A 13,593-nucleotide genomic window follows, 5' to 3' on the forward strand; every position below is an offset into this window, starting at 1 on the left:
CACCAAAATAACACCAAAAACGAGTAACGCGACTCCTAACACGAATGCCGTCCTAGGAGAGAACCCACGCCGTTTCCATGCTATTTTAGAGGCGTTGTTGCCTTTTAAGACATGGAAATTTGACTGCGATGGTGGCTTTTAGTGAGTGTCCAGACGGAGCCAATTCGCCGACGCACCACGTACTTCCGTCCAGCGCGTTCCTTCCTCCTCATCAAAGTTGACAGTTAACACACACAAGTTGGTGAAGTTGACTTTTTGTCGGACATTAGAGACACTTGACGCCGCCGGTGACTGACATTCATCAGCATGATTGCACTGACGATGATCGCTCGTGTGGAGGACGGACTCCCACTTTCTGCGTCCATAGAGGAGGATGAACAGGTATGGATGACACTGCTTAGCTTCATTTTCTTATGTGTGTGTGTGGGGAGAGCTACATACAAAACAAAACTCCATTCAAAATGTGTCGAGTTTTACCACAGCTTTTCCATAAAGTGGAGCACAGCTCTCTTTCAAATACAGCAGATTAAATTATTTTAACTTGCACGTTCGGCATTTAATCCAAAGTCATTTATTTCATACAACTATATATTTGAAGTGAATTAACGATCATCAACATATCGAGTCGATATGCAATACGTAGCTGCCTGTATATTGCCTATTATTACGTTTACGTTTTTTAACTGGAGATTTTTGCGAATATAATAAACATTACTAGTGAAAATTAATAGTTTAATATAATGTTGGTGTGCTGAGATGTACTGCAGATGGACTGTACTGTTCCCTTTAAAGTGTAACGTTTTAGAACCAAATATTCCAAATATTCAACTATTGCATGTGAGCAGAACTGTTGCAACAGAATAGGCAAAACGGGGATTTAAAAAAAAAACAAAAAAAACTCTTTACTACATGAATTGTTTAAATAAGTAAAACATCTGAAGGAAAAATAACATTTATCTTCCCACCTAGTAGTAGGGGTATTGGGGGTCTGTTGGGATGAAAATAAAATGTGCTGAAGTTGAAACCCTTTACCTGACGCCTTCCAAAGTATCTCCAGAATCCAGTTTTAACTGTTAATCTGTGCTTGTTGACGTGTGTCAGTCAGGGAGAGACCTCCAGCAGTACCAGAGCCAGGCCAAGCAGCTGTGCCGTAAACTCAACGCTCAGAGTCCAGACCGCTGCACCCTGGAGGCTGGAGACATGGACTTTCAGTAAGATTAAAACAAGTGTTCTCTGTTTTAACGCTTGACAGACATTGAATATCATACAAATACATTTTTGTGTCTTGTTTCAAGCTATTTAATAGCACAGGGAATATGCTACCTGTGCCTCTGTGAGGCTTCATTCTCCAAAAAGATTGCTTTCGCCTACCTTGAAGATCTCCACAATGAGTTCTATGACCAGTATGGAAGAAGAGTAAACACAGCGATGAGGCCGTACTCTTTCATCGAGTTTGGTAAGGAAAGAAAAAAAAAGGTGTGATCTCTTCAATGCCTCTGGAGAGAAAACAACTTTTGAATTATTATTTTTTTGCACATGCTTCATTCCAGACACATACATACAGAAAACGAAGAAGAGATATGTGGACAGCAGAGCCAGGAGGAACCTGGGCAGCATCAACACAGAGCTGCATGATGTACAGAGAATTATGGTGGCCAATATTGAGGAAGTTCTGCAGAGAGGAGAGGCTCTTTCTGGTGAGGGCAGAAACAGTTTATTTATAGATAATAGTTAATAGTTAATTGTATTATTTATTCAAAGTCCTCATCATCTCAACATTTGCGTTTTCCCTCAGCTCTAGACACTAAAGCCAGCAATCTGTCAACCCTGTCAAAGAAGTACCGCAGCGATGCCAAGTACCTCAACACCCGCTCTGCGTACGCCAAGGTGGCTGCTGTGGCCGTGTTCTTCGTCACACTCATCATCTACGTGCGTTTTTGGTGGCTCTGATGGACCTTCATGCATGGACTGTTGCACACCTGGGTGCCTTAGGGAGGAGGGGAGGGGGGAGGTCACATACAGCCTGTTCATGTTGAGGGTCAATGTTCTATATTATGCTGTATTCCGGTTTAAAAAAAGGGCCACATGTCGTTTAAACTGAGCCACTAATTTGAGATGGGACTTCTCTGTGTGAATGCTTTATGGTGAGCTTGTGTATCTACTGGAATATTCGGAGACGTGTGTTTACAAAGATAATGTTTACATGTTGGTATGGGGGGTTTTCAGCGTTGGATAAAACTGTAAGAAGTCTTAATATTGTGATAAAGGAGGTTTATTGTTCAAAGTTTGCACTGTAAAGGTCATTGAAAAAAATAAATATTTATCAGAGTTTCATGAATGGCACAGGTTTTGTTGATATGGACATGGAGCACATGCATGTGTAGGGTTAACAGGGTCAATAATCTGCAACTATGCTTTTGATAATCTATCCATCTTCTACCGCTTTATCCTTCACGTGAGGGTCACGGGTCGGACAAAAGGCAGGGTACAACCTGGACGGGTCACAAGGCCAACACAGAGAGAAACAACCATTCTCTCTCACATTCACACCTGTGCTCAATTTAGTTTTCAATTACCCTCTGCACTGGACTGTGGGAGGACACAGGGGATTTGAAGATCTTTATAATTAAATAACGTTATCATTTTGAGGTTTGGGAAATAATCTTTTATGGTCCAAAAAACTATAATTGTTTATTTAAGGCCATATTTGAGATATTGTTCAATACTACACAGTTGTAAAACTACATTTCCCTGGTCACACTGACTAACATTCACACATGACAACATGGAGTTAGAGGAGAGGGAACAGCCGCCACCACACACACATCTAACTGTGAAAGCTGCTCTGTGTAACCAGTGAGAAAAATCATGACGAGAAAACAGCCGAGATTCCACTTGTGTCCCACTGGTCACTGAGCAGGTTTAGTATAGAGTCAATAGGTGATCAACAATCACCAATACGGTCACCGAGGAACTCAGGAACGTCACTTCCAGATTAACTGGATGCTTGGATGGATTAAAAACTGTTGGGTCAATCCCAAAAGTCATCCAAAACAAATGTATCACTGAAGAGCCTGGAAGTATCTCCACAGCCCAAAGTAACAGGAGATTCATAGTCATTTGTTGTTATTCACGCAGCCATTACAAGAGCAGCGTTCCTGATCCTTTCCTGTCCCGTCCTCCAGGGCGACAAACGGACGTTTGACGTTATGCCACCAAGTCAAAGTCATCTCTCTGCAAACAAAGCACGCGAGTCACTTCTATGACATTAAAAAAAATTATTTGTTTTCACAAATTTTTTTTTACAACAAAGCAGTGCAAGTAAAACACTAGGCAGTGAGTTACTTCAAACTCTAAAAGTGCAGAAACAAGCACATTCTGAATTCCTCACTGACCTCGTCATTGTAATTCAACACATGCTGCTTGATCTTGGAGGAGTCCACCCATGTGACAAAATCTTCCATATTTCTGGAAAATGAAGTCACAGGATCAATATTTGATCATGTGATACAACAGGGGATTTTTTTTCTGTTGTTACAGAACACACAAGTAATATGTAAATGAAGGAAAAGAAACCAACCTTGTGACTAGGAATGCTGGGTCTGTGATGATGTCTGGGCCAACACGCACATCTGTGATTAAATCAAGGAGTGCAAAACAAATTCTATTCTTGCTCATATACGATTTCTCTCACAAATCTCACTTTCAGATAACAAAAAAAACACAGTAATGAAGGATACGTCCTTGTTCAATGAAGGTGATTGCCGTCTTCAGGTTCTGAGCCATACGGAGAGTCAGCATGATGCTCGGCAGCCTCCTCCTGCACCAGGGCACAGGAAAACAGGTGATGCTGTGTAACAGCTATAAACAGAATGTGTGTTGTTTTTATAATTTAGTGTCCTCTCCTGAACAAAACTGGGCCCAGCCTGCAAAGGAATGGAAGTCTGCATTTATCTGACAGAAAACAAGTCAAGATTTTCCACAGATAAAGTCTGTCTCCAAAATCAACCGATACAAAAAATTAACTCCCTCCCCTCTTCCTTGAGAACTTAGTCAGTCATCTACAATATTTTACAGTACGTGTGGTTATTTACCTGCAGAAGGCAGAAGCTGTGACCTTCTCTGTGAGGGAGAGGTTCTGTTTGGTGGGGATGAGGCCAACGCTGTATCTTTAGAGAAGAAACAAGAACATGATCAGTGTGAATAGAAACCATCACGCAGGGTGTATTTACACATCAATCTAGATCTACGTCAGCGTTTGCCTTTCAGTGACAAGAGAGGTAAAGGCCGCACAACTCAATGCATGTGCATTGAAGAGGATTTGCACACAGGTGAAACCAGAACGTTCTAGTTATTTTGTGGCATGGACCCGAAGTAACATAGTGCCAATGCAGGCGATGCATTCACAATCTTTGAGACATTATTTGTAGGTTGAAATCCTACACCGCGCTTTAAAGTTCAGTGTGACTTAGATCTGTCATCACGCTCACATTTTCTCCAGCAGGCGATGTGAGATCTGAGCTCTGAAGCCATCTTTCTCATCCAGGTCGCGGATCTTCTGGGCCAGATCTCTGATGTTCCGACTCAGCTTGTTGTACCTAAAACGAAAAGGGAGTGAAAAGAATAAATTCCACTCTGTGTGAAATATTTTTTTTTTCTTTTAAAAAAACCTGGCTGAATAAAGTTCAGAGGATCACAGTTAGCACACTTTCTTGTATCTGTCACACTGGATACCTGACTGGTAACCATGAACCGTTGAATCAAGAATTTATTATTTATATATATATATATATATATATACACAGGAAAGTTTGCATGTACAATGATCATTTAAATAAAATGATAAGTTGGGTGCGCCAGATATAGCAGAAAGCTCATTTCCATCTGCAGAATTTGCACGACCTTAAAATATACTATAACAGTCATGTAAAATATAATATAGAGCACAGTAAATATACCCATATATGGATAAAACAACATTGATTATAACTGCTTTTCAACTGCTTGATAACCGAGCTATCTACCAATATCTGCTGATACTGATATTATCGGCAGGATATTAGTATCGGCAGATATAGTATCATATACTATGAAAGTAGTAGCCCATATTACAGGCTAAATAGGCTGCTAGCTCCTTGACTTCTACACTGGCATTTATTAAGCTCACCAAATGTATATCTACATCTGAAAGAGTACATTTGAAAACCCATGGATAACAATAATAATACCATTTTAACATTTAAAGTATAACTTTTCGTTTCGTAAACCTTAAGAGATATTTGTGTGCGTTCAGGACTATGGGTCAGTGATAAAGTGTGAACCCCCTCACTCACTTGGTGTAGTCCTCCCTCTTTTCGATGTGGTACTTCCTCAACACTTTGACCTCGTGCAGGTTGTTGTCCACCTCCCAGTTGATAAAGTCAACTTTCTTCAGCAGCTTCTGTTCGTGGTACTTTAATTTACGGACCATTTTCACGCCTTCGGCAGGATGAACACGTTTTTAATTCACAGGGTTAGCTTGCTTCACGGTGAGCTACTCCGCGTCTGCTCAGGAAAACACAGGAAACACGTGTCGTTCTTCTTCGTTTACACCTTAAGGTGGAACGGCAAGTCAAAAATGAACACAGCGCCACCTATCGCTCTCCAACATCATCATCTCCGGTCATTACAAAACAATGTGCCAACACATGTATTCAAATAAATGAAATATCTTCTTACATCAGTAAATTCGAGTAGAAACTTTATTGTTCTAATTTGTTTACCATTAAATTAAATGTATATAATCTAATGTATGTATACTTAAGCACTAGAATACTCCTAAATAAATGTTTTTTTGTTTTTTTAAACAAATAAACTATCTTACCAGAAAATGACTTTGGTAGAAGTCACTTTTTTAAAATAGTCTCAAAGTATATGACATACACTGTAATTAGGTATCAAAGGTAATTTTGTGATATAAAATGTATTTAAGTTTTAGAAGTAAAATTATTAAGAAAGTTAACTTCTGAGTTCCTGGCTCTGCTATTCTAGTACTTTTACTCCCTTATAGGTACTTTATACAAGACTGAATGTAGGAGCCAATGTTGAGTTAATTTTGTTTCAGGTTAGTTTTAACTTGGATGTAAGACAAGTGGAAATAAATGTGCAGACACTTCACACAACTCATTCTTGTCTTGGTGATTGATGAATGAAAACAGTGGGAACCTGTCTACAGACAACAGAGTTTCCACGGCTTTGGAAGTGAGTGTACGTTCATCACTAGACTGAACTTTAAATAATTAAATATTGCAGTGTATTATTTTATATTTTCTGTCCCTTTTTTTCCAGCCACTGAATGTTTGTGCATCACAATGAACAGAATGGGGAACTAATCTATACAAAAATGATGTTCATCAATGCAACAATACGTTGATAAATCTAGTCATCGTGTGAGGAGGAGTTATAGTATAGCATTCAGAGCTTTATATATATATATATATGTATATATATATATATATAATCACAATTTATGATTATATATATATATGTATATATATATATATATAATCACAATTTATGATTTTAAATTATGATTTCATTTTCCTCCAACAGGTGTCACCAAACCTCTGGAGATTGTGATGTACTTCACACACGCACACGCACACGCACACACACACGCACGCACACACACACACACACACACACACACACACACACACACACACACACACACACAGTCAGGATGACTGCTCTGTCCCTGCTTCATATTCAAGACACATTTTGACTGAGACCTCTCTCTCTCTCTCTCTCTCTCTCTCTCTCTCTCTCTCTCTCTCTCTCTCTCTCTCTCTCTCTCTCTCTCTCTCTCTCTCCATCTCACTTTCTCTGTGTATGTGTACGTGTGTGTATGTGTGTGTCGGTTTCATGGCTGTTGTGATGTAAAATGAGGAGAAGAAGCAAAAGTGCATGGGAGAAACAAGCGGACAACTTGTGTTTCACCAGCTGAGACCCAGACCCTGAGGTGAGTCGGTGAGTCTGTGTGTGTGTGTGTGTGTGTGTGTGTGTGTGTGTGTGTGTGTGTGTGTGTGTGTGTGTGTGTGTGTGTGTGTGTGTGTGTGTGCGTGGGCGTGTGTGTGTGTGTGTGTGGAAGGGTCTGCCTTAAATCCTCTGTGTTGTGAAATTCACTGTTTGCTCAAGTCTTCATCAAACCAGCGCACCGAGAGCCCCGCACACACTGCAGAGCTCCACACTCTCTATAGGATTCTTTTAACTTCCAGGAGGAGCATGTGTGTTTAGACGTGAATCCGTTTTCGTGTCCACTTGGTCTTGTCTATGATAAGTGACCTACTGTATAAGGGTGGAGCTCGACACGGCCACGCACACACTGCGTCCTTTCACCTGAGAGCTGCCTGTGTCCAACCTTAAACCACGTCAACTTCCGTTTGCAGACTTAGATCCTGGATCCTGGATCTGGTCTGTCGGTTTATGGGCAGCAAGAGTTGTTTTTTTTTCTGTGTGTGAAAGTATTACATTTAATTATTATTTAACCCATAGTGCTCACGCGCACAGACCATTGCCGCAGGTGCACCCTTGTGGGAATAATAGGCAAATCCTTATATGGACATGCTGAGGATGTGTGTTTATAGGTCACATCTTCAGGCTTTACAAAATGCATTCTTCTTATGTGTTGCTATGTCAGTCAAAGTTATGATTATTTTGTATCGCATATTTCTTTTGAAAAATGGGATTATTGTGCAGAAGTCACACACACAAAAAAAAAATCATAACAACGAGCCGAGCGAACTTTGAACATGCAGGTTTCCAAATTTCACAAATTCAAATTGAGTACTTTTTTGCTCAGGTGTGTTTCTATAGTTAGTGTAAATTTAAAAAATTTAAATCCTGATTGAATGTTTGATCGTTTTGATCAGAGCTGAAATTGATTACGGGATTCCAGCAAAAACACCTTTAAAAAAAAAAATGATTTAATGTTTTTCACAGTTTTGAGCAACTCTGAAGTAGTTTAAGTGTTTTACTGAAGAAGAAGAAGAAGAAGAACAAAAGCAGCGAAAACAAATATCAATGTATGATGATTTAATAGCAGTTAAAGAGTTAGGGAGTTAATGTTATGTGTGTCAAGATTTGATATGTTTTGAATTGTGGACATATTCTAAATGTGTTTTATATTTTTCGTAAAAGCCTGATACAGTATATATCTGTTTTGTACGACGGAGTATTAGTGCCACACATGAAGAAATTTTTTTTTTTTGCTGTGACGAGATTAACCCTTTAAGGTACTACTCAACCATTTGGTCGACCACACTTTAAGTCACTATATCTCATTGAAAAATGCATCAAGCTGAACTCACTTACATTAATTTAATGACTTGTTCTGAATGTTGTACTTTATGAATTATGCAAACCAGGTTTATTATGAACAGACATCTCAACCGTTAGAGGCCTGTATCTAAAATACTATGGGTCTAATAAAAAATAAATAAATGAATATATATATATATATACCGCATATATATATTCTTGGTGCGTACCTTAAAGGGTTAAAGTTGACGTGTCGAGAATAAAGTTGAAATGTCATTTTGAGTTGAAAAAAAGTTGAAATGTTATATTTCAACTTTATTCTCGACATTTCGAGTTTAATCTCGTCACAGCAAAAATATTTTTTTTTCTTCATGTGAGGCACTAATACTCCATCGTTGAGCTGATTATGAACTGAAATGTTTAGACATGGGGAGTGGAGAGTGTGTAAGGTGTGTGTAAGGACACGCACACATATCATACACAGGAGGACACATTGTGCAGTCATGTCGCTACATAAGGACTTCAGTGTGTTCAACAAACCGCTAACTCAAGCTTCACGTTCTGTTTAACATCCCACTTTTGATAGGTAGGTAGAAACTGTCTCATGTTCAAGAAATGATTTAATTTGTGGGCTCGAAATGATAAAGCAATTGTTAAATAGTAACTGCAGGAAGCTTAAATGTGATCACTGAGATTACACAGGATGTCAGTTGCTGGTGACAGTGGCAGAGGTGTGAGCAGAGGTGTGAGCTGACCACATAATCAACAACGCATGAGCCTTCACGTTTCCTCAGATTGCATGAAAACTAAAATACTAGACGTGACATGATCAAAGTTGTGTATGAAAAACAGTTATCAACAGTTGTGAAACAAAAAAGTATCATCAAGGCATGTGAGCTGACCAACTTTTCTTATAGTGATTATTTTAGTTTAAAGCTGCAGTATGTAACTTCTAATTATAAATGAATGTCTGTTACATTCAAGTCATTGTCAAAAGAGGTGGATTTTACTGCCGTTCAGTATGACTTCACAACTTTTATCATGACGAGTTGTTGAGATGCTAATGTGTTTTAGATTTAAATCTAAGCGTTAGGAGGGAAACTGATGACGCACAACAAGCAAACAAATGCACACATCCATATACGCTACATATCACAGTTATGGGCTGGTGACTGACACGGCATCGCACCCTGACAATTAAATCCAGGTTCTGGGTGCTTTGTCTAGATTCTGAAGCACTTGATCATCCGATAGTGAAAGTGCATGCTCTGCCGACGCCTGCACGTGCCAATCTGCCTGTGTCAGACACCTCACCGCTCAAAGTTTCCCAGATGCAGTCTGGACAAGTTACGCTACGGTAAAAAACGCATAAACAACACATGACTTATCAAAGTATACTGTAGAATCAAAAGTCTAGTGTTTTGCTAAGTAGAGAGCACTGCTTCTACTATAAAACTATAGACTGCTTTGTTTGCTTTTGTTTTGGTACAGTCCAAAGGGTGCTTTAAATGCTTTTATGGTTTTATTATATATATATATATGTGTGTGTGTGTGTGTGTGTGAAACAATGCAGTCAGCAAATCTCTGTCTGTTCTATGCCAAATCAGAGAGAGTCCATATCTTTGAGTTCCCATTCTTGCGTTAGTCTATAGTAGTTTATACGACTTATATTGCAAATCTAATTGCGATATTTGTCAGAAATATCGCAAATAGATATTTTACTTGGAAGAGACTGTAGTGCAAAAACAGGAACATGCAGGAGACTTCACTCCCTGCACAGAATCAGCACTAAAAAGAGAATGTAGGTAAAACTTTTGAAGAAACTCAGAAGATGACATCATTTTTATGGAAACTGTTATCAAGCACACGGTATAGACTGGCACACAGTTTATATATCGTTAACTCCACGCCCAACCCTCCTTCGTTTCCTGTCGGGCTTGTTACAGGACTTGGCAGAGTGGACTTTGAGCAAACTCACAACTCTGCCTCTCCTTCATTCCCTGCCATCTCAGTTCTTCATGCTGGACGTAAAACTCTCACTTCTCTCTTTCAGATCCTCTAAAACCTTCCTCCTCTCTCTCTCTCTGTTCCAACCATGTCTTCTTCATGTTGATTTCATGTTGTGATTGTACACAGACTCGCCAAAGGAGACGTCAGTTCCTTCATCAGTGAACTCAGAGTCTCCTGCAATGTCCCACTCCTCGAGGCTGAAGTATGTGTCTCTGGGGGTGCTGGTGCTGCAGACAACCTCACTGGTGCTCACCATGCGGTACTCTCGCACCCTGAAGGAACATGGTCCGCGCTACTTAGCCTCCTCCGCCGTTGTGTCTGCTGAGGTGCTGAAAGTCCTCGCCTGCATCCTCTTGGTCTTCAGGGAGAGCAGTGAGTGAGCGTGTGTGTGTGTGTGTGTGTGTGTGTGTGTGTGTGTGTGTGTGTGTGTGTGTGTGTGTGTGTGTGTGTGTGTGTGTGTGTGTGTGTGTGTGTGTGTGTGTGTGTGTGTGTGTGTGTGTGTGTGTGTTTCTCTCAACTCCACGTGCGGGTGGTCCCTTGGTTACCTCACTGACAACACACTCTGTGTCTCTGCCAGGGTTCAGTGTGCAGGCCATGAATGAGCTGCTGAAGGAGGAGATTGTGAACAAACCCTTGGAGACCATGAAGTTGGCGATTCCTGCAGGGATCTACACGCTGCAGAACAATCTGCTCTATGTTGCCCTGTCCAACCTGGACGGAGCCACCTATCAGGTTACTCATATTTTTCATAATTTTCCCTTTCGTCAAAGAACCAGCAAAACTGTTTTCAGCTGTGCTAACATCATTGCACAAGGGTTTTCAAGGGTTTTCTAATCATCCAATAGCCTTTTAACACCATTAGCAAACACAATGTACCATTAGAACACTGGAGATGGGCCTCTATACACCTATGTACATATTCCATTAAAAACCAGACGTTTGCAGCTAGAATAGCCGTTTACCACATTAACAATGTATATATTAACTGACTCGGTTAATGTTAAATTTATTGAAAAAAAAAGTGATTTTCCTTCAAAAATAATGACATTTCTGAGTGACCCCAAACTCACAAGCGCTGCTCATTGTCATTTTATGTTCACTGTACGTTCATTTGATGGAATTGAAATAGCCAGTTTACAGTGCAAACATAAAGACACATTGAATAAAACACACAGGACATAGGAAGCAAGTCAACCTGTGGCCACGTAGACCGGAGGGACAGGATTTCAATCTCCCATATTGACTTACTTTCTGTGTTTGTGTTGCACTTCTCAAACAAGGTCACATACCAGCTGAAGATCCTCACCACAACACTTTTCTCTGTCGCCATGCTGGGGAAGAAGCTGAGTTTCCACCAGTGGCTCTCCTTGTTCTTTCTCATGGTTGGCGTCACACTTGTGCAGGTACCAGCAAACCTGGCTTTGGAATGAAAAGAAAAATGTTGTACTCAGTAGTGCGTTTTCACTGCCCTGCACATTTTGACCTCATATTTGAACCTCCATAGTTACCTCAGGATGCTCCAGCTGAGCAGAAGGTCCTGTCTTCAGGCTCACAGTTTGTGGGACTGATAGCTGTGCTCACGGCCTGTGTGTCCAGTGGCTTTGCTGGAGTTTACTTTGAGAAAATCCTCAAGGAAACGAAACAGAGCGTGTGGGTCCGTAACATACAGCTGGGTGAGTGACCCTGAGTGAGGCGAAACGGTATGTGTGCGCAATGAATGGCACGTGAATCAGAGATTTAATGGATAATAACTATGACAAATGAATGCCTAAGGGTAAGGCAAACATACGATTTGACTTCAAAAGGCCAAAGGCTTCCCGAAAATATGCCTCTCAATCCAAACGGACAGGTTTTCACTTTCAGAAAACTTCCTGTAAAAGTGAAGACATATCAAGTTTTTCACAGATTTAAAAGTGGCAGCGATGTGAGTTTCGCCTAGGAAACAAGAGAAGTGACAGGCCACCAGTTTTGTTCCTGTTATTAAGTTTCTCAAGGCTTTAAAGGCACGTGATGTGTTGATGGAATGTTTCTTGTCTTTTACAGGAGTCTTTGGCTTCATATTTGCATTTGCAGGAATGATCATATATGATGGAGAGAAGGTGCAAGAATCAGGAATATTTCAGGGCTACAACACTTTGACCTGCATTGTTGTTGTCTTACAGGTTCGATCATTATGTTTCTATGCATGTCACATTTGTGAAGATGTTGTCGAAGTTCACCAGATTCAATTCTTATTCTTATCTTATAAGTTCTTATCTGTCTATAGGCGCTGGGCGGGCTGATCATAGCAGTGGTTATTAAATACGCAGACAACATCCTCAAAGGATTTGCTACTTCTATGTCCATCATTGCGTCTGCTGTCATTTCATATTTCCTGTTGGAGGACTTTAATCCTACTGGGTAAGCACACACATAGTCACATTCACAGTCACACTCCTTCATCATAGTGTTGTTTTAAACTCTAGCAACTATTTAAGGTCAAATTCAGTTGTCGGCATGTCACGATACACATTCCCGGCACGGCTCGACTCGGCACGTGATGAGCTATAGCACCTGGTACTTGTTTTAGTACCTGCTCTTGCGAGGTTCAAGGCAAACTGAGGCAATACTAAGGCTTAAAAGTCCTGAAAACTTGCATCAATCTCCAACATTTAGCACAGAAATTTCCTGCAGTTTCATGCAGCCGTGCTATGATCACTCCTGTGCTGAGCCAAGGCGAGCCGTGCCTGGGACTGTTTAGTGGAAAAGCACGTAGTATAAGTGTACATCCTCACAATAATTGAACGCCTGTTCATCATTCTTACACGTTTGTCTTTTTGTCCTTGCCCCTCTTTCAGTGCCTTTTTCTCAGGGGCAGTTCTGGTTATTGTTGCCACGTTTCTCTACAGCTACCAGTGCAAACCTGCCATTGTTAGCATAATCAAGATAGAGACCTGAGAAAAAATACAGACGCCATGGAACTGCGGGAAAATGAAGAATGCGGGGCTAACGTGGAAGTTCTCAACCACGACATTGTCGTGAATCTGTGCGCCGCATCAATCCTCAACAAGAAACACTGTTTTGCACAAAAGATTAGGGTCAATAATGTATTTCCTTTGTTCCTCTGCTGCTAACTTGACATTTCAGAAACAAACAAAGTCATTTTGACTTCTCTGTCTAATGACAACATTCTGTATGCTCAACTTAATGCACCATGAGAAGGAACTGCTGAATTTTCCTTTTAATAATGCTGACACTAAGAGGGACAAACTTTGATGGAGCTTCCACCTAGTGGTGAAATGAGGA

At 40.4% G+C, this 13,593-nt stretch overlaps 3 protein-coding genes across 3 annotated transcripts; 2 read left to right on the forward strand and 1 right to left on the reverse strand.

Moving 5' to 3' along the window:
* Nucleotides 1–246: 246 nt before the first annotated feature.
* Nucleotides 247–1,961, forward strand: sec22ba (SEC22 homolog B, vesicle trafficking protein a). The gene is made up of 5 exons (XM_083888997.1): nt 247–381; nt 1,102–1,211; nt 1,296–1,456; nt 1,551–1,697; nt 1,796–1,961. Exons 1-5 carry the CDS (start codon nt 307–309, stop codon nt 1,948–1,950), a joined length of 648 nt encoding a protein of 215 aa, XP_083745123.1. The 5' UTR covers nt 247–306; the 3' UTR covers nt 1,951–1,961.
* A 1,141-nt stretch (nt 1,962–3,102) lies between these two features.
* On the reverse strand, nt 3,103–5,532 carry imp3 (IMP U3 small nucleolar ribonucleoprotein 3). The gene is made up of 7 exons (XM_083888998.1): nt 5,334–5,532; nt 4,491–4,598; nt 4,095–4,169; nt 3,741–3,820; nt 3,581–3,632; nt 3,396–3,468; nt 3,103–3,234 (listed from the first exon to the last, which is right to left on the reverse strand). The coding sequence occupies exons 1-7, from the start codon at nt 5,468–5,470 to the stop codon at nt 3,208–3,210; spliced, it is 552 nt and encodes a 183-aa protein (XP_083745124.1). The 5' UTR covers nt 5,471–5,532; the 3' UTR covers nt 3,103–3,207.
* A 4,955-nt stretch (nt 5,533–10,487) lies between these two features.
* On the forward strand, nt 10,488–13,262 carry slc35a3b (solute carrier family 35 member A3b; the record flags this gene model as incomplete). Its single annotated transcript, XM_083890450.1, is given in 7 exon segments — nt 10,488–10,680; nt 10,886–11,040; nt 11,589–11,711; nt 11,813–11,981; nt 12,352–12,569; nt 12,575–12,708; nt 13,146–13,262. Coding segments are annotated over 7 exon segments (1,092 nt in total). The 3' UTR covers nt 13,246–13,262.
* Nucleotides 13,263–13,593: the final 331 nt, after the last annotated feature.

The sequence above is a fragment of the Microchirus variegatus genome, assembly GCF_963457635.1.
Source record: "Microchirus variegatus genome assembly, chromosome: 5".
In the NCBI taxonomy this organism is placed as follows: domain Eukaryota; kingdom Metazoa; phylum Chordata; class Actinopteri; order Pleuronectiformes; family Soleidae; genus Microchirus; species Microchirus variegatus.